At 37.1% G+C, this 23702-nt stretch overlaps 2 protein-coding genes across 2 annotated transcripts; both read right to left on the reverse strand.

Moving 5' to 3' along the window:
* Positions 1–8730: 8730 nt before the first annotated feature.
* LOC125472994 lies at positions 8731–9628 on the reverse strand. Its single transcript, XM_048575200.1, has one exon. The coding sequence runs from the start codon at positions 9547–9549 to the stop codon at positions 8908–8910; it is 642 nt and encodes a 213-aa protein (XP_048431157.1). The 5' UTR covers positions 9550–9628; the 3' UTR covers positions 8731–8907.
* A 5402-nt stretch (positions 9629–15030) lies between these two features.
* Positions 15031–15534, reverse strand: LOC125472989 (uncharacterized mitochondrial protein AtMg00810-like). Its single transcript, XM_048575179.1, has one exon. The coding sequence runs from the start codon at positions 15532–15534 to the stop codon at positions 15031–15033; it is 504 nt and encodes a 167-aa protein (XP_048431136.1).
* Between the last annotated feature and the right edge of the window lie 8168 nt (positions 15535–23702).

The raw sequence follows: 23702 nt of genomic DNA on the forward strand, positions 1-23702 counted from the left end.
AGGCGGAAGTAGCAAGCTGAGATTGCAGCCCAGTTTTCAGCCCAGGACGAGAAGATAAGTATGATCTTACGGGCCTTACAGATGTCCGACCTCCAAATCCCGATGCCAGCACATGATCTAGCTCCACCTTCGACCTCCCAACCACTTCGCCCAACCGATACCCAGTAGCCTGATGCATCAAGCCTAGAAGACAACTTCTTGTAGTTTTTTCTTTTATATTCGAACATCTTGTATGTACATTTCTATATATTTTATAATTAAATATTTTTTCTTGGTTTATTAATTATTGTTTAGAATTTAATTACAATATTTATTAAAAATTAAATAAAAAATATTTTTGCCAAAAAAAAAAAAAAAAAAGTTTGATGCATCAGTGTCTTTGCGCGACGGATAACCTACATCGTGTAAAGTACTTTTGCACGACATAGGGACATGCATCGCACAAAGGAGTTTTGAGCAACGTAGGGACATGCCTCGCGCAAAGTGTCTTTGTGCAACTCATGTTACTTCTTCGTCGCGCAAACTCTGCTTTCACTACCTTGGCACGATGGTTGGTGCGTGACAAAGGTACCTACGTCGCGCAAACTGTTTTTTGTACTAGTGATCCCATTTGTGGAAATGACCAATTTATTTGTATCTGTGTGGCTAATGGCCTAGCAAGCTTGAGTTACAGATAAATTTATATGGAAGATATATGCATTTTACATAATACTTTTGAGGTCAAAATTGGATCAAGCTAATCCTCTTACAAAACCACTAAGCTTAAAAGCTAGTGATGATTAATACATCGAGGGGGATGAGACTAATGTCTATAACAACAATCAAGAGTGATGGTAACCCAACCTATGTGAATGGCAATCCCACGAAGTAGGTTCATATAGGTAAAAACAAGTCACTTGTTGATTGGGCGTGCACTATCAAATTTATAATATTGTGAGTTTACCCCTATGGTGTAAATAGTGCAATTACTACAGCGTGCAAGGATGAACTTATGTTCTTAATGAATTCCATAGCTCGTACCTTTGGATGGTGTGCTTGACTGCAGTGCATACTTGATGGGTTCACCTATTTGAGTGTGGGAGTGAGGTCGCTTCCTATGAGAGCTTAGGTAGGTGCATGGCCTGGTCGGCAACATGCTCGATTCTGAGGATTCATTTGGATGGTTAGACCTATGATTCACACAAAGAAATATTGGTTCATAGAAAATTTAATTTTCACCAAATTTCTGTGAGTTACTACTAGCTCGTCCTAAGGTTGGTTCGTAGTTCAGAAGACACCATTTCTGATGCGTTAGATTCTCACTTTCCTTTAGTATTTCCTTGTCCTCTCATTATACTTGTGTTTCTCTAATTCCGTTCTTCTTGTGAGTCAATTTGTATTTAAAAATATGTGGCTGATTGTTGGAATTTTAATTGGGTATTTCAAAATACAACTCTTCATTAATAACTTTAATATTATTCAACTTGTTTTAAAGTCCTAATTTCAGTTTTATTTGTAAAACCAAAACTGATGCATTATAGAAGGTGTATAATGTTATTATTTGACTATGCAATAATCTTGAATTCATAATGGCCAAACGTTTTTCAATGTGATTAGCCCTATAAATTAGTATTGCATAAATTAAAAGGAGTATGGTAGTTCCACTCGAGTCTTCTTCATTTCTCTACGTCTTCAATCCTTCTACTTCATCGGTCGCTTCTATACCAAAGGAAATAATCGAATTGTTCACTCAATCCAAGTATTGTGAGTGTACGTGTACAAGGATCATATGTTGTTGTATCCTGAAAGGTAGGGTGCCATAACCTGCTACACCGAGACATTGTCTTAGAGGAGCAAAATCTACTCTTAAGGACAGTGATTACACGCCTCATTCTTGATCATTCCTCATATAGGGAATGGATATGGCGGAATAAGAGTCATTCCCCATTCCTGATCATTCTTCCATTTACTAACACTTGGGAATGAAAAAAAATGTGTGGGACCCACTTAATATAGGGAATTAGACTCCCTAAACTCCCAGAATTCAATTCTTGACATTGAGGTGGTAATTGTTAACAGAAATGCAGAAAACACAGAGATGCAGAAAGAGCATGTATCGAAGAAGAAAAGAGAGAAAGTAATTAATTACATTGGTACTGAATTGATATTTACAACTATGAGAATACAGTTTATATAGGCATCATAACTAGCTTGCAGCCTAAGCTATTTAACTAACTAATTTTGGTAACAACTCTAACAACCTTTAGATATTGTCAACATCCCCCCTCAATCTCAACTGGGATTTCCCAGTTTGAGATTAAAGCAAACCATTCATCAATCAATTTCCCAAAGAATGTCAGCCCCTCAAACTGATTTCTACACCGCTGTAGCAACTGTTTTCTTTGCGATAAGGTTTCCAATATTTTACAATCAACATTCCTAGAAGACCTTCAATTTTCACAATCGAGAATGATCAAACAACAAGCTTTACAATCACAGACATCAAGAAACACAACCTTCTTCTGCAATCGGCCTTAATGGAGTTGCACACAATAACAACAAACAAAACTTGTCAAGAACGTTACTCCGGCTATCGGCCTTTAAGGAGTAACAAACAATTTCTGAGACAGAACTTTTCACTCCGGCTATTGGCTTTATGGAGGAAACAAATTGCATTCAACACACTCTTGGCAATCGGCCTTCTGGAGTGCACAAATCTCAAACAACCAAGAACTAATCACGCAACAAAAAGGAATGGTTATCGGCCTTTGTATTCCTTCAACAATCTTGCAGAAAATAGCTATCGGCCTTAACAGATAAACTTGCATACAAGAAACCCTATCGAAGAAAACAAATTTTCACTGCGGCATTTAAGCAAACAGATAGAGTGCAGAATTTAGTAGCAGAACACAAACCAAACTCAAATCCAGAACCTTTGTAGAAACAGAGCAAACTTTGGATTGCAATTCTTAGGCATTGAAGACAATGGTGGTAATGTGTCATTGAATCCTTTTTGAAATTTAATTGAATTGGGGGAGAGAAATGTCGAAGCTTTTTCAGAAGGTTGCTGAGTTCTTCACCAATCAGACTATGGCGGGAATGGACAAAGCTGGCAACCGTTACTTCGCCAGAAATAAGGAGGTCGATGGCATCATGAAAGAGAAAAGATGGGTGGCATTCAAGGGTGACCCATCAAACAGCTGGACTGCACAAATCTTTTCCTTGTTGAAAAAACCAAATTCGAGCACCAAGAACCTTCACCAAGAACAACAAATCATCCCACACAAACAGAGCAACAACATATGAGACAAAATAGCAAACACTTGGCTTGCACTGATCTTCCTTTCCCAAGAAACTTCCATAGACAAGCACAAAAACCTTTTCCAAAACACCGACGTTTCTCAGAGATCAACAATCTTTCAGAAATACTGCAGCGGAAATCAAACGATCACCCATGGCGATGATACCATGTTAACAGGAATGTAGAAAACACAGAGATGCAAAAAGGGCATGTATCGAAGAAGAAAAGAGAGAAGGGAATGAGAGAGAGAGAGAGAAAGTAATTGATTACATTGGTACTGAATTGATATTTACAACTATGAGAATACAGTTTATATAGCCATCATGACTAGCTTGCAGCCTAAGCTATTTAACTAACTAATTTTGGTAACAACTCTAACAACCTTTGGATATTGTCAACAGTAATTGAATTCCCCGAAACAAAGCCTATCAGGAATCCACCTTTTGTACTGATATTACCCCTATAGTTTTTTTCTAATTCCGAAACACCCCTTGCAGTTTTACCTTCCAACCCCTCTACAACCCCAAACCACCTTCTCAATCTTCTGTCTTTCCCAAATCTACCACCATGAATGGACACAATAACAACCGCACCCACCACGCCTATCACAACCCCTCCTAAAACCACCACAAATATAACAACCACCATATGTAGAATTATCGCACCCATCCTCGACTTCAACAATCAAAATTTCAAATTTAGAGAAAATGCAAAAGTAAAAAAAAAAAAAAAAAAAAAAAAAAAAAAAAAAAAGACCCATTAGCCAAACATCATACCCACTACGATCGATAGTAGGCGACCCGCTCAGGAAGCATATATGAGATCTCTTAACTTTGACCTACTCACTGGCTTTCACAAACGTGTTGGATTGAACAACATTGCGAGCCATGGTGGGAGTAACAAACAAAGTGGAGAGGAAGGGCATCAAGGAGAGAGATGGAGGGTTTCAGAAATTGGGGCTAGGGGTGGTGGCTATAGGTGTAACTGGGGTGTGATAGGAGCATATTTATGCGACTTAATTGGCTTGTTCTCATGCATTTACGTTGTGTTTTCTTAGTTCTTTAAGTCTTTTAAGCCATTTTCGTATGTTTTCAGGTTCTAAGGGCTAAAGGAGCAAAGAAGTGCATTTTGGAGCCTTTTGGAGCACTTTTGGGCTAAGGATGGATAGCTTATGCTTGGAGCCAAAGTGTTGGACGAAATTGAAGACCAAGTGAGCCTAGAATCGAAGGAAGAAGGAGGAATCAAGATTTGGAAACCAGTTTCCATTATAGGGAGTTTCTATTCTTGAAAGGTTTCCAATTGTGCAAGTTTCCAAATAATGTTGGTTGCCTAAATCACATGTTCTAGAAGCCCTAGACATGTCCTAAATTGTGCCGTGAGTTACCTTTCTTTTCTCTCCCAAAATCTGCAAGATTATGTCACAATCCCTTTCTTAAAAGCCTTAGCCGCACCTATACATTCCTTTTCTCCCAAAATCTACAAGTTTAATTGCACTTTCCCTTTCTTTTCCTCCCTTTGCCACAAGACTTAGCCCTTTTCCCCTAATTCCTGATTTCAATTACCTATTCTAAAGGGATTTAACTTAATTCCTGATTATTAGAATTGATTTGGGGAATTAAACACATACTTATTTCCTTTGCAAGCCTTGCCGTGCAAGGGAGATGGTTCTTTCCTATTTCATTGCATTAAAACACATTCCTTTTGTGTTTAATCCCTTGGCCGCAACTTTTAGGTAGTTTCCTTCACTTTTCTGATTTGATTTCCTATTTCTAAAAGCTTTTGACTTAATTTCTGATTACCTAAATAACCTAGGATTTTAATTCCTGAAATCCTATAATAAAACCTCCTTGTTGCAGCCACAAACGCATTCATTCATTCACCATTCACGCCAGAAATTCATCCCTTCCCTCTAACACATCCATACTTTACCATTCTCCATATTTTCTGCCCAAAACCAACCTTTGCCGTCCCCTACATCCATCCCAAACCTAAATCCATCATTCTACATCATCCATAACCCCCTAAACTCACCAAACCTCTTGTGCCGCAGCAATTAGGAGAGGAAGGAGGCCTTGAACATTCCATGCTCGCAGATTGGAGTGTTCTTAGGTGTACTTCGTTCTTGTTTTCAATGTTTACTTTGTTATTAATCTCTGAGTTTGCTGTAATCATGAGTGGCTAAACCCCTAATTAGTTAGGGGAAAGTTTGAAGCCATGAACATGTTTGAAATATGAATTGATTTCTTCCAATTGTGATTTGTTAAGTTGTGATTGCAATTCAATTATCTGTTTATTAAAAACTTGTTCTTGTATGTTGATTAAGGATGCATACTTAGTTTTCATGCATGAACTTGATGCTAGTTTATAAACAAGTTTCACCTAGTCGTGACAAGTTTATAAACATGAGTAGTGAAGGTTGCTAGTCACAACCGCGTTAATTGAATTCTTAGCAAGAGTTTCATGCTTTTCATAGTAACAATTGCCTCGTCAATACTTATAGTTTTCATGAAACTTAATGATCTTTGATTGTACCTTTATTGTGCTTTTCATGTAAGGGACTTTTAGAGAATGTTTTGAGTTGTTGTATGCGCATTCCCATCCAATTCAATAACTTAAGGAAAACTTGAAAGTTAAAAAAGTGCTGTTCACGGTTAACTTGGGGTGTTGAGCATCATATTTAGTGAAAAGCAATTGGAAAATCGATTCATATACAAATGTGTCATGTGTGGAGAATGGACCTCTAACTAATCCATCCATCATCTTGTTTCCAAAATTCATTTTACAATCTGCCTAGTTTTATAACTTGTTTTGTTATTTCAATTTTCGTCAAATCAAAACCCCCCCTTTACTTTCTTGTTCTATAGTGTTTAGAATCTGTTTAGTTTGTGTTTTAAAGTGTTTTGAATCAAACCATAATCTTAAATTCGTCCAAAATTGTGTTTAAGGTCAGAAACTGCCTAGTTAGTGTTTTTAGGCAGTTTTGAGTCTTTTGAACGTGTTTTGAGTCCTTTGAGTCTTTGTGGACGTTTTTAAACTTTGTTTTTATGTTTTTAAGTCAGTTTAGAGGTTTTAGTAAGCCCTCCTAATCCCCGGTCCAGAACGATCCCTACTTGCATCCTTACTACAATTTGACAACAAGAGGGTTAATTTGTGTGCTTAACTATTTTCGCATCAGGGTGGAGGGCAAGGAAAAGCGGGGATGGGGGAGGGCTATTGCAGCTAGGAAAATAAAGCCTTCAGGATGAAAGGGGTGGTGTGGGGAAGACAAACACGAGGGTTTTGGGTGGTGGGGGGCAAATGGAAATAACCATCTTCTAACAAAAAGAAACCTCTTTAATTATTTTATATATAGATAAATTTTGGTATATAAAATTAGCTTGATTTTTTTTTTTCAACAATAAATTAGTTTGATTAATTAGTATAAAAATAATTTATTTATATAAGAGCAATTCATTAATCATGCTAGCTTTAATTCTGATTCCAGTGAATTAGTAAACAACTTATATAGAACCAACATCAGTCCTCTCCGATTCCAGACAGTTTTAGTAAACAACTTTAACAGGAATCTAATTCTACTTCCACCTCATTCCAATTCCTCCTCAATCCAATTCCTCTTGAATTCAATTCCTCTCAATTTGATTATGGATTCGTAAACACGCCCTTGGTTTATTTTATTTGATAAATTGTGTTAATAATATTGTGGTATACTAATATTAATTTTATGTGATTTATTGTACAAGAAGTAGTGTGACATCCCACATCGTTTAGGGGAGTGGATCATGTAAGCCTTATATGTATATTCCCATCTCTACCTAGCACGAGACCTTTTGGGAGCTCATTGGCTTTGAGCTCCATCGGAACTCCGAAGTTAAGCGAGTTCGCGCGAGAGCATTCCCAGGATGGGTGACCCACTGGGAAGTTCTCATGTGAGTTCCCAGAAACAAAACTGTGAGGGTGTGGTAGGGGCCTAAAACGGACAATATTGTGCTACGGTGGAGTCGAGCTCAGGATGTGGTAGGGACCCGGACCGGGATGTGTCAATTTGGTATCAGAGCTTATCCTTGGTCGGATGTGTGCCGACGAGGACATCGGGTCCATAAAAAGGGCGGATTGTGACATCCCACATCACCCAGGAGAGTGGATCCTATAAGCTTTATATGTTTATTCCCATCTCTACTTAGCACGAGGCCTTTTGGGAGCTCACTGGCTTTGGGTTCCATCGAAACTCCGAAGTTAAGCGAGTTTGCGTGAGAGCATTCCCAGGATGGGTGACCCATTGGGAAGTTCTCATGTGAGTTCCCATAAACAAAACCGTGAGGGTGTGGTAGGGGCCTAAAGCAGACAATATCGTGCTACGGTGGAGTCGAGCTCGGGATGTGGTGAGGGCCCGGACGGGGATGTGCCAATTTGGTATCAGAGCTTATCCCTGGCCGGATGTGTGCCAACGAGGGTGTCGGGCCCATAAGGAGGGTGGATTGTAACATCCCACATCGCCAAGGAGAGTGGATCCTATAAGCCTTATATGTATATTCCCATCTCTACCTAGCACGAGGCCTTTTGGGGGCTCACTGGCTTCGGGTTCCATCGAAACTCCGAAGTTAAGCGAGTTCGCACAAGAGCATTCCCAGGATGGGTAACCCACTGGGAAGTTCTCGTGTGAGTTCCCATAAACAAAACCTTGAGGGTGTGGTAGGGGCCTAAAACATACAATATCATGCTACGGTGGAGTTGAGCTCGGGATGAGGTGGGGGCCCGGGCCGGGATGTGTCAATTTGTTATCAGAGCCTATCCCTGCTGGATGTGTGCCGACGAGGACGTCAGGCCCCTAAGGGGGTGGATTGTGACATCCCACATCGCCCAGGGAAGTGGATCCTATAAGCCTTATATGTATATTCCCATCTGTACCTAGCACGAGGCTTTTTGGAAGCTCATTGGCTTCGGGTTCCAGTGGAACTCCGAAGTTAAGCGAGTTCGCGTGAGAGCATTCCCAAGATGGGTGACCCACTGGGAAGTTCTCGTGTGAGTTCCCAGAAACAAAACCGTGAAGGTGTGGTAGGGACCTAAAGCGGATAATATCGTGCTACAATAGAGTTGAGCCCAAAATATGATGGGGGCCTGGACCAGGATGTGTCAAGTAGCATTCGTGGTGTCAACCTTTCTCCTCCGAAACTGGTAAAATTTGGTTACCACAAGTATAATAATAGAGAGTGGCTAGTACATGACCAAATACAGAGATGAGCCAATCTAAACAAATGATTATTTTATGCAACTAAGAGGGCATGTTGATTGCTCTTGTAGAAAAAGAAGCACGTATTGGATTGCCTTGTTGATTAGTTTTCATCTTCAAGCTAGTCATGTATCCCGAATTCATAATCTCTTCCTTTTCTTAGTGTAGCTTAAAATAGAAATATCTCTCGTAATTAAAAAAAAATAACTATTATACTTTAACATCAATTAAATTTTGTACCACTCACAAATAAATATAGACAAGAATGAAGAAAACAATAGGTACAATTATCAAATCTTTCTTTCTTCTTATGCCCTTAATTAGCTAACAGTAAATTTACAAATTAACCTTTCTCTTGATAAAAAAATGAATGTAATTGTAAAAACAAAAAGGAAATTAATTAGATGAGTTCTTGCTCTTTTTGTTTCCACTTTCCTATATATTTACATGGTGAAAACCTAACCTTGTATTCAGAAATAGTTTCAAGCTTAGGCGACCATAATTGCTCTTTAGACACAACAAGCTGTTCATAGTGTTTTTGCAGCTCAGGTGTGCTACAAAGAAAAGTACTACTACCAGAACTAGCAGCATCATCAGACGACCCATTTATTTTCTTGTGACCTCTTGCAATTAACCTTGTTATGAACTCCGGTACCACCTTGATCAAGACCCTTCCATTCGAACTCTTTATGTACTCAAACGGGCACTCCCCAAAATTGATAGGAGCTGCCTTCTTGTTAGGGCTTGACGATGAGCCTAGGGCAGCAAGAGTCGAGGCTGTGAGGACGCTGCATGCGAAACGATCAATCGGAAGAACGAAATAGGTCTGGCCATGCATGAGCTCGTCGTCGATGGCTAAAGCCGGAACGGGGTGGCCGATGAAGAAAGAGTCTGCGTGGCAAACCATTTGGTCTGGAAACTCAAACATGATCTCTCCAGCGATGTGTTTTCCTTTAAGGAGTCTTGTGCTGCCTTCTGAAAATATTACTTTCACATCTGAGTTAGCGTTTTTTTGGAAACAGGGAGAAACTGCATTGCCCATATGATTGGATGGAGCGAGATGATAGTTAAGGAATTAGGAATGTAGTTGGCTTTTAGATAAGGGACGACGGGAGAGAAAGGGTGTTGGGGGTTTTATATAACAACTACACAAGAGGGCAGGGATGAAATTGACTTGGATAAAGTCTTTGCATGTTTTCTTTAGGGTTTGAGCATGCCGGTGGTCAGTTATGTCGGCTTTGACAATCTCTCTCGTGTTAGGTGCGGCCTTAACCACTCAGATAAGTAGTTAATGGTCCTTTTCAAACTTCAACCAGATCACAACCAGTATGTTTTCGTTTTGTTTTCTGTTTAGCACACTCTACGTTACCTTAAATTCGATTTTTCAGTCATAAACGTAGGATGCAACTAATATACAGATGACGTCATTATCTACGAAATGGGATAAACTATGGAAGATTTTTGTAATTATTATTTTGACTTTAAATGCATACATTAATTACTACTATATACTTATCGTGTAAAATTTTTTTTTTTTTTTTTTTTGTAAATTTAAGAAGAGAAACAGAAATCCATTTCTTTTTCACTTTGTCTAAATTCCTTTGAATAAGTCCCTCACTCAATAGCGAATTCAGAATTCTAACCTCGAAAGTTATGTAAAAGGTTTAAAAATAATTCAAACGAAATATATGAGTACATTGATAGTTTTTCAACCTGTTATGGAGGACCAAAAAGAGGGTTTATTTTTTGTTTGGTTATAAAAATCTAAAGATAATTGTTCTCCATTAAGATTTTTTTCTCCATAGCTCATCTAAATAAATGGTCAACTTAGACCTGGTTTGGTACTAAGGTGATTCTGAAAAAAGCTGGTATCAAAAAAAGCTGGGAGCTGTTTTTGTGTTTGGTAACAGCTTTTTTTTCACAGTTTTGGGTGAAAAAAGCCAAAAACAAGAAGCTGCAAAACCCAGCTTTGAAAAATCGGCTTTTTTTCACATCTGTTTTACATAAAAGTTTACCAAACACTATAATACTGGTTTTTTTTTTTTTTTTTTCAAAAGCACTTTTACAAAAAAGTTTACCAAACACTCTGCTGCTTTATTTCACAGCCGCTTATTGTCACAGCACATCAGAATCAACTTTTTTTCAAAGCATAGAAATACCAAACCAGCCCTTAGTGGCCTGTATGACTCTTTAAACTTGTTAGCCCAGATCGTGAGGATTCATGTGTTCAAAATCCTAAACATGTGAAGCAAGCCGTTTCATTTAAAGTCAAGTAGATCAAACAACGACATAGAAGCGGGAAAAAGGGGATCCAGCATCTTCCTCGCGAAGCAATTGCTACCTACAACTCATTCAGGCCTCCTCTATGGATGTACCTATGTATGTACATATGTATGTATAGGGACAGCATCAAAGAACAAATATTTTTAACGGAATTTGCCTGCAAATACAAGAGGTACTCTTGTTCGAGAACTTTAGCTAGGTTAGTGTAGATTTATTTGCCATGTATGCTCGTTGTTTGCTTGCTTTCCATTAGGCACTTAGTTAAACCCATTTTAATGGTTGCGATTGCATTGATTCATTGACTATTTTCAAATTAAAAAAGGAAATTATAAGTTTAGAATAATGAAAATTATATATTATGATAGCATTTTGATTTCTCTCTCTTCTTATCTCTTCAAATCCGAAAATAAAACTTTGCCTTCCTAGATGCTCTTGCTGATGGTGTGCAGAAGAATGAAGAAATAGGAAGAGAGTGACATGGGATTCAACTTGTTTGATTCATGGAGTTCTTGTAATCTCCTCTTATTTTCTTTTCTAATCTTTAGCCATTTAAGGACAAATAAAAGATCAGATTTTAGATTACAAACACCAAAACAAATTTTATTTTAAAAAACGTTTCGGAATTGGAGTGAATTGGAGGAATTACATGCATCACCAGAGTGTTCCAAATCAAACTAATGACCTTCACCTATCTTTAGATCAACAATGCTCATACTTTTTTTGCTTGAATGAAGCCGACATAATCATATTTGACCGGATATAATCACAAGGCACTTAATATAGCCACACGCTTGATACTTGGTTAAGTCTGACCCATTGCACGAGAAACTACACAGAACGGACTCCTTACCCAGACCGAAAGGGTGTCTGAACTGAAAATCATTAATGCCATAGGACCATGCATAACATGCATGCAATAAAACTTGTCCCTAGATTCAAAGCCTGGTTAGGGTTTGTCTTAATCATTGGTTCACTCTTCTAGCAAGCCAATTTGTGCTTATCAATGAGATGTGCAGAATAAGTTGACCCTCTGACCATATTAGAGCCATTGTTGTTGGCTTTTCTTTCTTAACAAGAATATATTTTAAACCTACTTCAATTAACTGGAGGAGATTTGAATTAGGATACAACGAGACAGGTCAGAAACTGAGCAAATTGGTGTAACTTATACGTACTAGTTTGTTATCTTTTAAGCGCATGATTACGTTCGTATGTATGGTAAATCTTGCTGGTGATCCTATCATCCTAAATCATACAATGGGTGCGGATTGTTGAATGGTTCTCAATATTCGGAGAAAGAACACAGATATGCTGAGAATAGAATGAAACCCACGTATGTTTGAATGGTTTTAATATTTTTTCCACAATGTTTATGTCTACCTTCGCCGTGTTGTAGCAGCAAAAATAGTACATATTTAAGAGCAGTGTTATCTATACATCATTCTTTTATCTTTCACACATTCCTTTCAATTTTTAACCTTCAGATCGAATGAATTGAAAAATATCAAAACACAAAAATTAATAAAGGATGCATGAGAGATAAAAAAATGTGCGTAGATAGGACTACCTTATATCTAACCCACCAATTTTTTAATTAAACAAAAAGGTTAGTCCTCAAATTAGCATTTGACTTTTTATTTGTAAATTATTGCTAGATATGATACAATGAACCACATGTTAATTAAATGTCACTTCGAGCTGCTTGGTAGTTGGCTCCTTGTTTACCCACTGATTCATACTCTCAGTTAGTTTCTTCAACAAATACTCTATTGACTTTTCCTTTTCATGGCAAACGTACATGCGTAGTATGTTATACCTCACAAACATGAATAGAATAAGAAAGGAGTGTAACCAAATATAAAGTATAAATGAAAAATTAGGGTTTTAAAGAAATGGGAAGAAAGACTCTGTATGTACGTTTTTCATTTAATGATAGGGAGACTAAATTTATAGAAAAAATTTACAAACTAATTGATGTGTCACCAATAAAAATGAACAAGTTCATAAACGCTTAAGTAATAACCCAATCATCAACGTTCATGTTATTTAGTTTACAAAATTTTATCTACAAATTTAATTTCCTCAACATTACCATTATATTTTAAAAGAAAATGAACCATGACATAAAAAATAAGGCACAACTTAAACTCAATGAATGTGCCAAAATTGCAACATCATATTCACTTTTTTATGTGTCCACCTGTCAAGATGATGGTTACACAATCCGTGTTGAAGATTTAAGATAAGATTATACATGAAATATATAACTGCTCTTTCTTTGTTTCTTTCTTTCTTGAAGATGTGCTCCTTCCTATGTGCTAATTATATTGAAACGCATTATTTAATCGTGGAACGCTATGATTGCATTATAATATCTGACCTGATTTAAAAACAGGCAAATTGTAGAAACATATTACGCACAATTGAGTCGTGTAGCCAAGGACAAAAGTGCCCTTTGACTTGCCCAATATATAATTGTTTTCTAATACAACGATACTAAAGATAGGAGGTCGTGCTAACTCAAATAATGCCTCTTTTGAACTTGTAATCAGTAAACCACGACAAGTGGCCAGATGAAAAAATATGGTAGACTTTCAAGTTAGGTATGCTCTATGGTCTTTGGTTCGAGGCATGAAACTGGTAAAAATATCAGTGATTCTCTGGTTGAAAGCTTTGAAGGACATGTGTCATTATAGTCAGGAATGGGTTGAAATACCTTTAGTCTTTCCGGACCACATTGAGAATTAGTCCTACCCTTTGAGGTGTGGAATATCTCAGATTTCGGTAAAAAAAATTAAAAAATAAAAAAATAATAATATTAATTAATCAGTAGAAGTTGGTCTAAGATGTCCCACACCCACATACATATGGAAAGACCACTAAACCGTAATTCCAGTGACTTTATAATTGTTTTTTTCTGTTTTTTTTTTTTTTTTTATGAAAAATCAACTTTATTAAACTCAGACTTCATATACATCAACAACTAAGAGGGGTTAATGCTTGGCGTCTCCTCCACCCAAGAGAAAAACTTTTGCAACGAAAACTGGGCAAGCTCATGAGGTATGCAATATATATCTACATATAGAGCCTTTATCTAAATGGTCTCCATTTTTTGGTAAAAATAGCGACTAGCTGTGGAGTCTATTATACATCGAACTTTAACGATCTAGATGACTTATTTTTTAAGTCTTCATACATAAATCATTTTTGAAAAAAATTAATTAATTCAATCTGAAATCATTTACCCATGATCGTCACAATAAAATTTAAATGTTTCTTAGAACATAATGTTCGTCAATTTCTTTAAACTCAGTTAGATGCCTCAAACATTTTCGATTTGGCAAATATTTTGCAAGGATAATCTGCAAAGTGCAACTTGAAAAATAAATGGTTCGGATCATTGAACTTCAATGTGGTGCAGACCTCACAACTAATCCTCATTTTGATCAAAAAGTGGGAATCCCTTTGGATAAAAGACCTATATAGATGCGGAGAATTTCAAACAGTAACTAAGATGATATTGAATTTTACTTGATAGATGACTATGTCAGAATAATTGGTTGTGATTAATGGGGAATTCCTCGAGCACCCGCTTAAAGATTCTGTGGAAATTTTAAGTGTGTTTGAATGTATTTTTCATAGATTGATTGAATGTACAAGGAGGGATATATAATGAGGTAGAAGGTTACAAGCAACCCTACCTTGGCAAATCCTACTAACCTGGTAAACCCTAAAATTGTCACTCCTTAAATTAAGGGAGTGCAGCAAGTAGCTAGCACATAACTATCAACAAGTCATCTCGATGTCAATCTTCCTCAAATTAAGGGATTAGACTTAATAGAGAATCCCATGGAAAGAGGGAACATAAAATCTGGCAGCATCAGTTACCCCATACCCATATCGTCTAATATCCATATACAGCATCAGTGGGGTGACTTATGCAGCATCAGTCAACCCATATCGTCTAATATCCATATGCAACATCAGTGGGGTGACTTCTGCAGCATCAGTCATATTTAGCATCAGTCACCCCATAACGTCTAATACTCCCCCTCAAGCTGGATCGAGGAGATTAATTGAGCCTAGCTTGCCAAAAAAACGTTGAAATGGTGCTGATGCTAGTGCCTTGGTAAATAGATCTGCTAGTTGATCATGACTTCATGTGAAAATGGTCCGTATGACTTGAGTTTAAACTTGAGCTTTAATGAAATGGCAGTCCACTTCGATATGTTTGGTTCTTTCATGAAACACAGGGGTTGGCAACACTATGCATGGTTGCTTGATTATCGCACATAAGGGACATAGAGGACGGAGTAAGGAACCCTAAGTCTGAAAGAAGCCCTTTAAGCCAATTAAGTTCACATGCAGTGGCTGTCATGGCTCGATATTCAGCCTCTGCACTGGAACGAGCAATTACTTGTTGCTTCTTGCTCTTCCAAGTAACAAGATTACCCCCCACAAATGTACAATAACCAGTGGTAGATTTTCTATCAAGTACATTCCCTGCCCAATATGCATCCGTGTATCCACCAATGGTAATGGACTTATTGTTCCGCATGATGATCCCTTGCCCTATTGACCCCTTGAGGTAGCGCAAAATTCTTTTAAGAATATGAAGGTGATCAACAGTAGGAGAGTGCATAAATTGGCTTGCCACGCTCACTGCATATGTGATTTCTGGACGTGTGATGATGAGATATATAAGTTTACCTACTAACTGTTGGTAATAACTCACATCATGCATAGCTTATCCATCTTTATTGAGCCTCAGTTTGTAATCCATGGGAGTGATGGTAGGTTTGCAGTCAAGCATGTTTGCTTCTTGAAGAAGATCTAGTACATATTTGCGTTGATGTAGAAATAGCCCCTTTGAAGATGTTGCCATTTCAATACCCAAAAAATACTTGAGCCACCCTAGATCTTTGATAGCAAATGTTTGATGTAATGAACGTTTCAGTGCCTTAATTTCAATAGCATTGTCTTCTGTATAATGAGATTGTCCACGTAGATGAGAACCACTAATTTCCCACTGGTACTAGTTCTTACAAACATTGAGGAATCAACATTACTTCGCATAAAACCAGCCTTCTCGAGTACTGAATTGAGCTTGCCATACCAAGCTCTCGGGGATTGTTTCAATCTATATATTGCCTTGCGCAATTTACGCACCATGTTGCCTTCAAGACCATTATAGCATGGAGGAGGCTACATATACACTTCTTCTTGTAACTCTCCGTGAAGAAAAACATTCTTCACATCCATTTGATAAAGGGACCACCCACAATTTACAGCAACTGAAAATAAAACCCTCATGGAATTCATCTTGACCACAGGTGAAAATATCTCTTTGTAATCTACCCCAAAGGTCTGGGTGAAACCTCGAGCTACAAGTCTAGCTTTGTGTGTCTCGATAGAACCATCAACCTTGAATTTGAACTTGTAAATCCAACGACTTCCAACTGCCTTTTTTCTTGGTGGTAGTTGAACTAAACTCCAGGTGTTATTTTCTTCCAGTGCATGAAGCTCATCTATCATGGCTTGATTCCATTATGGGAGGAGTGATGCTTCTCGGAAACCCCTAGGTTCACAGTGTTTATCAATTTCACTGAGAAATGCAGCATGAGATGTAGAGAACTCACGAAAACTGATGCTTTCATTGATAGGGTGCTGTGAGGCATAAGTAACATAATCTTGCAACCTAGTTGGATATTTCCTTGTTCGAGGAGGATTTCTTTTAATCACTTGAGGCTCTGTGAGAGGTTGAGAGTGATCATAGTGAGACTCATCATTCTCTTCACAAGCAGGAATCAGACTAGCAGTGACTGAGTCAATTTGCTTCTTCACCATCAGAAATCACATAGACTGAGTTTTTTTCCAACACAGAATGATTAAAGTTCTGCGGGAATGGAAATAATTCAAACAATTCCTCACCCTGACTTGTAGTAGTTCCTTTGGAAGTGAAATAAGGACAGTGTTCTTCAAATGTCACATTTCTTGACACAATACACTTTTTAGTGGCTGGATTAAAGCACTTATATCCATTTTGGGTGAAAGAGTAACCCATAAACACACACTTGGTAGCCCTGACATCTAATTTGTCACGATTCAAGGATTGAATATGAACAAAGCAAACACATCCAAATACCTTGAGGTGTGTCAAATCAATTTTTCTACCTTTAAGTACTTCATAGGGAGATTTGAACTCTAGCACTCGACTTGGGAGTCAATTGATGAGATAAGTGGTAGTGTGGATTGCAAATGACCAAAATTTCTTTGGAACATTCATGTGAAGCATAAGGGCACGAGTCTTCTCTAAGAGATCCCTATTCTTTCTCTCGGCTACTTCATTTTGTTGGGAAGTTCCAACACAATTGGTTTGATGCATGATGCCCTGAGAACTTATGTATTGAAGCATGTTGTTGGATAGAAATTTAGTGCCATTGTTAGATCTTAAGACTATAATGTTTGATTGAAATTGAGTTTGCATGTAGATGAAAGTCTTTGAAAACGTTTGGGACTTCTCTCTTTGATTTCATAAGATATAAAAAACTCATTCGAGAAAAGTCATCAACAAATAGAACAAAATGCTTAAAACCTTCCATTAATTCAGTTGCTAGTCCCCATTCATCACTGTGTTCCATTTCAAAAGGTTTACTTGTCCTAGACATTGAACTACCAAAAGGTAGTCTAGTAAACTTAGAAAATTGACAAGTATCACAAGTAAGATGAGATTTACAAAAATGTGGAAATAGTTTTTACAACACAGCTTCTGAGGGATGAGCTAATCTCTTATGCCAAAGTTGGTTTTCAACTATGGACTTCGATTGAGCTTGAAGAGCCTAAGAAAAACAGACATTCTTGCACAAGTAGTAAAGTTCATTTATGAAGACCCCTTCACCAATCATCTTCATGGTGATAACATCCTGAAAAATTACATTATTTGTTGAGAAAATAGCACGGCCATTCAGGGTGTTTGTGATTTTTCCAATTGACAGAAGTTGGAAATGAAAGGTTGGTACATATAAGGCAGTGGATGGTGTTTTGTGTGAGAGTACGTTTACTTCGTCTTTGCCCAAAACTAAGACATTTTTTTCCATTTGCAACTGAAATATGTGAAGGACTCGAAAAACATTTAAAATGATGCAAGTTTGTGACTTTGTTTGTCATATGATTTGTGACGCCTGAATTTATTACCCAACAATCATTTTCAGTACTAGTCAATAAGGTAGTAGTGAAGGCTTTGAGTATACCTGGTGCTTCCTCTCGTGATACCTTCTCATTTCCAGCAAGAAAGTTGGCAAACTGTCTCAACATAGCTGTATGACTGCCCTCATCCTTGCCTTGAGCTTATGAACCTCCTCTATGTCCCTTACTTTGAAGATAGGCTGCAAATTCATTGATGAGTGACAATGGATTGGCAATGAATTCCATGGATCCTTGTGAAACAGTAGAAAAGTGAGCATTAGCAAGTTGGACCTTGGGTTGAGAGTGAAATTGTTGTGAGGATTTTGGTATCGTCTTCCCATCTTTGCTAAATTTAGGCTTGAGTCCAGGATGAAGTTCCCAGTGTCTTCCACATGACCAACACCATTGCAGTATTTGCATTTTAGGTGTGTATTTCTTCCCTTGTACCCCTTTGCCTCTGAGGTCTTGTAGTTTGAGGCATATGCACGAGTCTCAATCAATCTTGATCTGTGCTCAACATTCATCACTTTCTTCCTTGCTTTTTCTCATTGAATAGTTACACAAACATTGTTGAAGGCGGGCAATTCTTAACTTATCAATATGTGACTCCTTAGGTCCTCGTATTCGGAGTTTAAACTCCCTAACAACTGATAGATTATGTCTTCCTCAGCTCGTTTTAGGAGAGTGGTAGGGTTTGTGGTATAAGGGAGATAAACATCCAACTCATTCCACTTGGCCTTAAGACTCCCAAGGTGTTAAACAAACGCCTTTGCTTCTTATTAGGCACTAGCAATGTCCTGCTTAAGTTGAAAAACTTGTGCATAATTATTTTGATTTCCATACATATCCTGCAAGGTTGGGTGACTGATGCTACATAAGCCACCCCAATGATGCTGCATATGGATATTAGACGATATAGGGTGACTAATGCTGCATAAGTCACCCCATTAATGCTGCATATGGATATTAAATGATATAGGTATGGGGTGACTGATGCTACCAAATTTTATGTTCCCTCTTTCCATGGGATTCTCTATAAAGTCTAATCCCTTAATTTGAGGAAGATTGACATCTAGATGACTTGTTGATAGTTGTGTGCTAGCTACTTGCTGCACTCCCTTAATATAAGGAGTGACAGCTTTAGGGTTTATTGGGTTAATAGGATTTGCCAAGGTAGGGTTGCTTGTAACCTTCTACCTCATTATATATCCCCCTTTGTACATTCAATCAATCTATGAAAAATACATTCAAACTTAAAATTTCCACATGGTATCAGAGCGGGTTCTTTCGTAACCTAGCTCTGCTATTCTTGCTGCTGTGTTATTCCTTTCATCTTTGAGCCATGGCTGAAGAAAGTTCAGTAAATCGCGATGAAGAAACTCAGCATCAGTCACCCCATAACGTTTAATAGATTCTCTGCTGGTTGAATTCATTCCACCATTTGGCTGACCTGACTCTGGAACCTTCTTCATCGTTGACTTCGTAACCCCATTTCAAAATTCATGGAACTTTGTATTTGGCCATGAAAAGGAGAAGGAGAGAGATTTTTTCTCTGTTAAAACATGAACGGAAATGTTTGACTCTTTGCATTAATGTTTATGGGATGATTGATTGTCGGACCATGAGCTGACCACCACTTGGGAAACCAAGCTAGAAAGTTTGGCCTAAATCTTTTGTCCAAATTAAGAAACCAAGAGTAACTAAAATCCTCTGTTTGATAGAGGAAGATATTGGTTCAGGCATTAATAAAATCATCATAATTATGTTGGATGGGTGGCAACTGAGAATGGAGATGTTTTGCATTTGTAAATGGGGATTCCCATTCAGACTCTATGATGATTTTTCCAATACGGATGGAATGATAAAGGATCTTAATGGGATCAATATTGCTTTTTATTGGTTTAATGGACATTAACTCTGTTTCAAACAAGATGCTTTTATAAAAATCAAGAGTTTTAAATAGTCTCCTGGCTGATAATGGAAGTTGAGCGGAAACTAGGTTTGACTAATTTTTCTAGTGATGAAATTTTACTAAGATTGGACGGGATACCAAATAGGTACTCACTAGGTGATTTTTGAATATAAAGGTCTTACTGTAATTTATTGGCTGGAAAGATGAGGTTGTTACTGGTGCTTTGAACGAATCGTAGGGTTGGACCAGGGCTGAATGGTAGTTTAGTCTGAAATTTCTTAAGGTGAAGCCTAGAGGGATAAATCTGTTGACTGCGGAGCTGGCTGGAAAGGGAACAAGGGATGTTCCTTGTTTAACTGGTTTAGGTGACTCTTGTTTGACTGGTTTGAGTGAGGCTGGGAGCCTCCTCGAAGATTGATTATCAGGATTTTTTTTTCTCTGACATTTTTTCCCTGCAAAAATTCTCTGGCTAGGAAATCATGAATGTAACTAAAAAACACTTAATAAGGCTTGCCATCATGCAAAAATCTGTTTTGATGCAATGTTTTGGACATCTTTTTCTAAAACATAATTTGCATTTTTGCAATTAACTCTTACTAAAAAATTTTGGTTCAATAAATCATCTTGAAATCTAGATATACATATTACTATAGATAATATTTCTTTCTTCGTAATACTATAATTTCTCTGAGCAGAATTCCAGGTTCCGAAATGGAAACGGACAATATGTTCAGAAAAATTTGGCTGACTCCTTTGCTTGAGAATACCTCTATATCCAAGTTTAAAGACGTCGGTTTCAACAATTTTGAAAAAAATTAACTGTAGGAATACCAAGATATGGTAGGGTCTTGACATGTGTTTTGATTTTGTTTGACTATAGTGGAATGTTCAAGAGACCAAGTCAGAGGGTTTATCTTGAGTTTGTCCAATAACAGTTTGCATTGTTCTCTGAGGTTACGGAAGAACTCTGCAACATAATTTAATGATCCTAGAATCGCTAAAGTTGGGTTTTATCAGTGATCTCTTTTGGGAACTTATCTGCGAATTGGATGGCTTTGTCCATGGGTTGGATTGCTGACTGGTAAATATTATATCCTAAAAACCTGATTTTTGTTTGGAACAATTTTACTTTTAACGCTGAGATTACTAATCCGTTTGATTTGATGATTTTGGTAAACATATTCAAATATTTCCAATGTTCATCAATTGATTTTGAGTACATAAGGACAGCATCTATGTAAACTATGGAGAAATGGCTGAATTGGTTGAATATTTTGTTCATGATATTTTAAAATTCATTAGGAGTATTTTTTAATCTAAATAGCATGACATTCCATTCACAGTGGCCGAAATGGGTGACAAATCCAGTTTTGTATATGTCATGTTCATGTATCTGGATTTGCCAAAATCCAGAATTCATATCGAATTTCGAAAAGCTTACTGCTTTGCTTAATTTTTTATTAGATCCCTTTTGTTAGGAATTGGGAACTGAATCCATTCTAAAACTTTGTTCAGAGGTTTGTAAGTGATTACTAATGTTGGAGCTCCTCTTTCTATTTCAACGCTTTTTTGGTCATAGAAAGCAAGACTTGACTATGATGATTTACTTTTTTCTAATTATTCATTCGTTAAGTAATTATGTAATTTCATTCTTACAGAATTCCATAACTTCTTGACTCATTTGGATTGGTTTGGTTTTAGTAGGAACTTTCCTTTCATCAAAACCTTTGATGTAAGGAAGTTCGGCTATGTGTTTCTATGCCAGAAGGCATTGGGTATGTTAGAACATATTTCTACAACAAGGTTTTGTTGGAAGGTGTTAAGTTTGTATTGTACAGCCTGGTTGGCTAATAGTTTTTCAACTCTCTTATATTTTATTTCTTCTTTTAGGTAACTAATCTGTTGTGATTTTCTGGTAACTAAATTAGTTGTTTTTGAAATACTATCTTGTTTTCTAAGTTCTATTTTTGAAGAGAATTCGAACTTAACCCTTTGACCCATAGTATTTGTAGAAATTCTATAGTGGTGTACTATAAAAGGATATAGTAGAGCGATGAATGGGAATCTTAAAATAATATGATCTGAGATGTTTTTTTTCTTTTTTTTTTTTTTTTTTTTTTATTAAAACAAATGATGTTTTAAAGCATAAATTATCTTGCGAAATATAGGCTTTGGGAATTTCATATTTTAAATTCGTGGGCGATCCATTAGCTGCTTCTAAGACTTCAGTTGATTTATTAAAGTATTTTGTTGGAGTTATACCTTCTTAAATACAATTTAAGTCTGCTCCTGAGTCGATAAGGGCAATAGTTTCTAACTAAAAGTCTCCTACTACTAGTTCTATTTTTTTAATACCACTTCTTGATTTTGATCTTATTGATTAATGCCAAGATGGTTTCTCTACTCCTACTTTCCTTAGATGAATCATCATTAGCTAGTTGATCATTTTTTTCATTAAGATTTTGCATTTTCATAAAATTGAGATGAGTTTTGATTTCTTGGTTATCTAACTGGAGATTCCGTTTTTCTTCTTTAATTTTGTTTATTTCTCTTTGTAAATCCTTAACTGTGATTTCTTTCTTTGTTTTACTAAATTTTTCTAAAGTTGTACCAAGACAAATTTTACCGTGAGAGGCTGGTGCTGCTTTCTCCTTGACTGACTGACTTCTTAAGTTTCTTAAGATACTGAGCTTTCAATTATGGGTCGTCGATTTTGCTAATTAGTTCAATTAGCAGGTTCTCTTGTTCTTCTTGTTTGTTTAGAACTAGAATTATTTTTAAACAACTATCTGGGCACCCTGTGTTGATGTCTGGAGTGGTTGAATTGGTGGAGTTTGTTAGAGGGGTTGATTCTAGTAAGCTAGATCCTAAATCTTCTTGTTCATTTTCACTTTGGTCTGTTTCTTTTAATTCCAAGACCCTGATTAAGTACTATTTTTCTTCTTCCGATATTTTCAGTTGGTTCGTTATTGTTTTCACTTTGGTTTGAACCTCGATGTAATGCATGTTGAGAAAAATGTCTTTGATATATAGATCGGAACAATTCTAGACATTGAGAGAAAAACGAAGGGCACGACCAAAGCTTGCCTAGATTTGGATCAAATAGGCATAAGGATTTATGGATGACGAGAGACGGTGGCAAAGCCAGAAAGGGCCTTGCGTTATTTTCAATTAAATCAGAAGAGAGAAGAAAGCGTTTTTACAGTTTCCATCTTCTGTAAAGTTACCAGAAGGTGTGACAATATTGGTCCACTTGTTGTGGCATCAAATCTTGTATACCAAGCTTGAATGAGGCATGTCGAAGTTGACTATCATTATATTCGAGAAAAAATCATTCGAAAGGAAATTGTTGTTGTGTATGTTGCCACTGCTGATCAGTTTGCTGGTCTTTTGACCAATGGTTTATCATCATTTCGTTTTACATATCTCATTTCCAAGCTTCCCATTCGCCAACGACCGATCAGCTTGCGGGGATGTGATAACCAAACTCTCATCCAAGTCATCAATCCTTGTCACGTTATCATCCAAGTCATCAATCCTCATCATTAGAGTTTGAAATGGTGGATTCCCGCTCTCCAAACCGACTGCACAATAGCAATCCAACTCCTCAGTAGATAGAACAGAAGCATAGCCCTAGTCTATCCGAGACTCTTTCCCAGCAGTGAAAATCATCTCCTGAATAAGTCTTGTTTGTAATTTGAATTGTTTTGTAATTTGAGATAAGGCTATACTGTAACAACCCCATCTCTTGTAAAGCTATATAATCAAAATGAAGTCTTACTCATAATTAAGTAAGTTGAGTTTATTCAACAAAC

This window comes from the organism of the source record quoted next, unplaced genomic scaffold (genome assembly GCF_019419815.1).
Source record: "Pyrus x bretschneideri cultivar Hongxiangsu unplaced genomic scaffold, Pyrus_bretschneideri_v1 Contig79, whole genome shotgun sequence".
NCBI classification, from domain to species: Eukaryota; Viridiplantae; Streptophyta; class Magnoliopsida; order Rosales; family Rosaceae; genus Pyrus; species Pyrus x bretschneideri.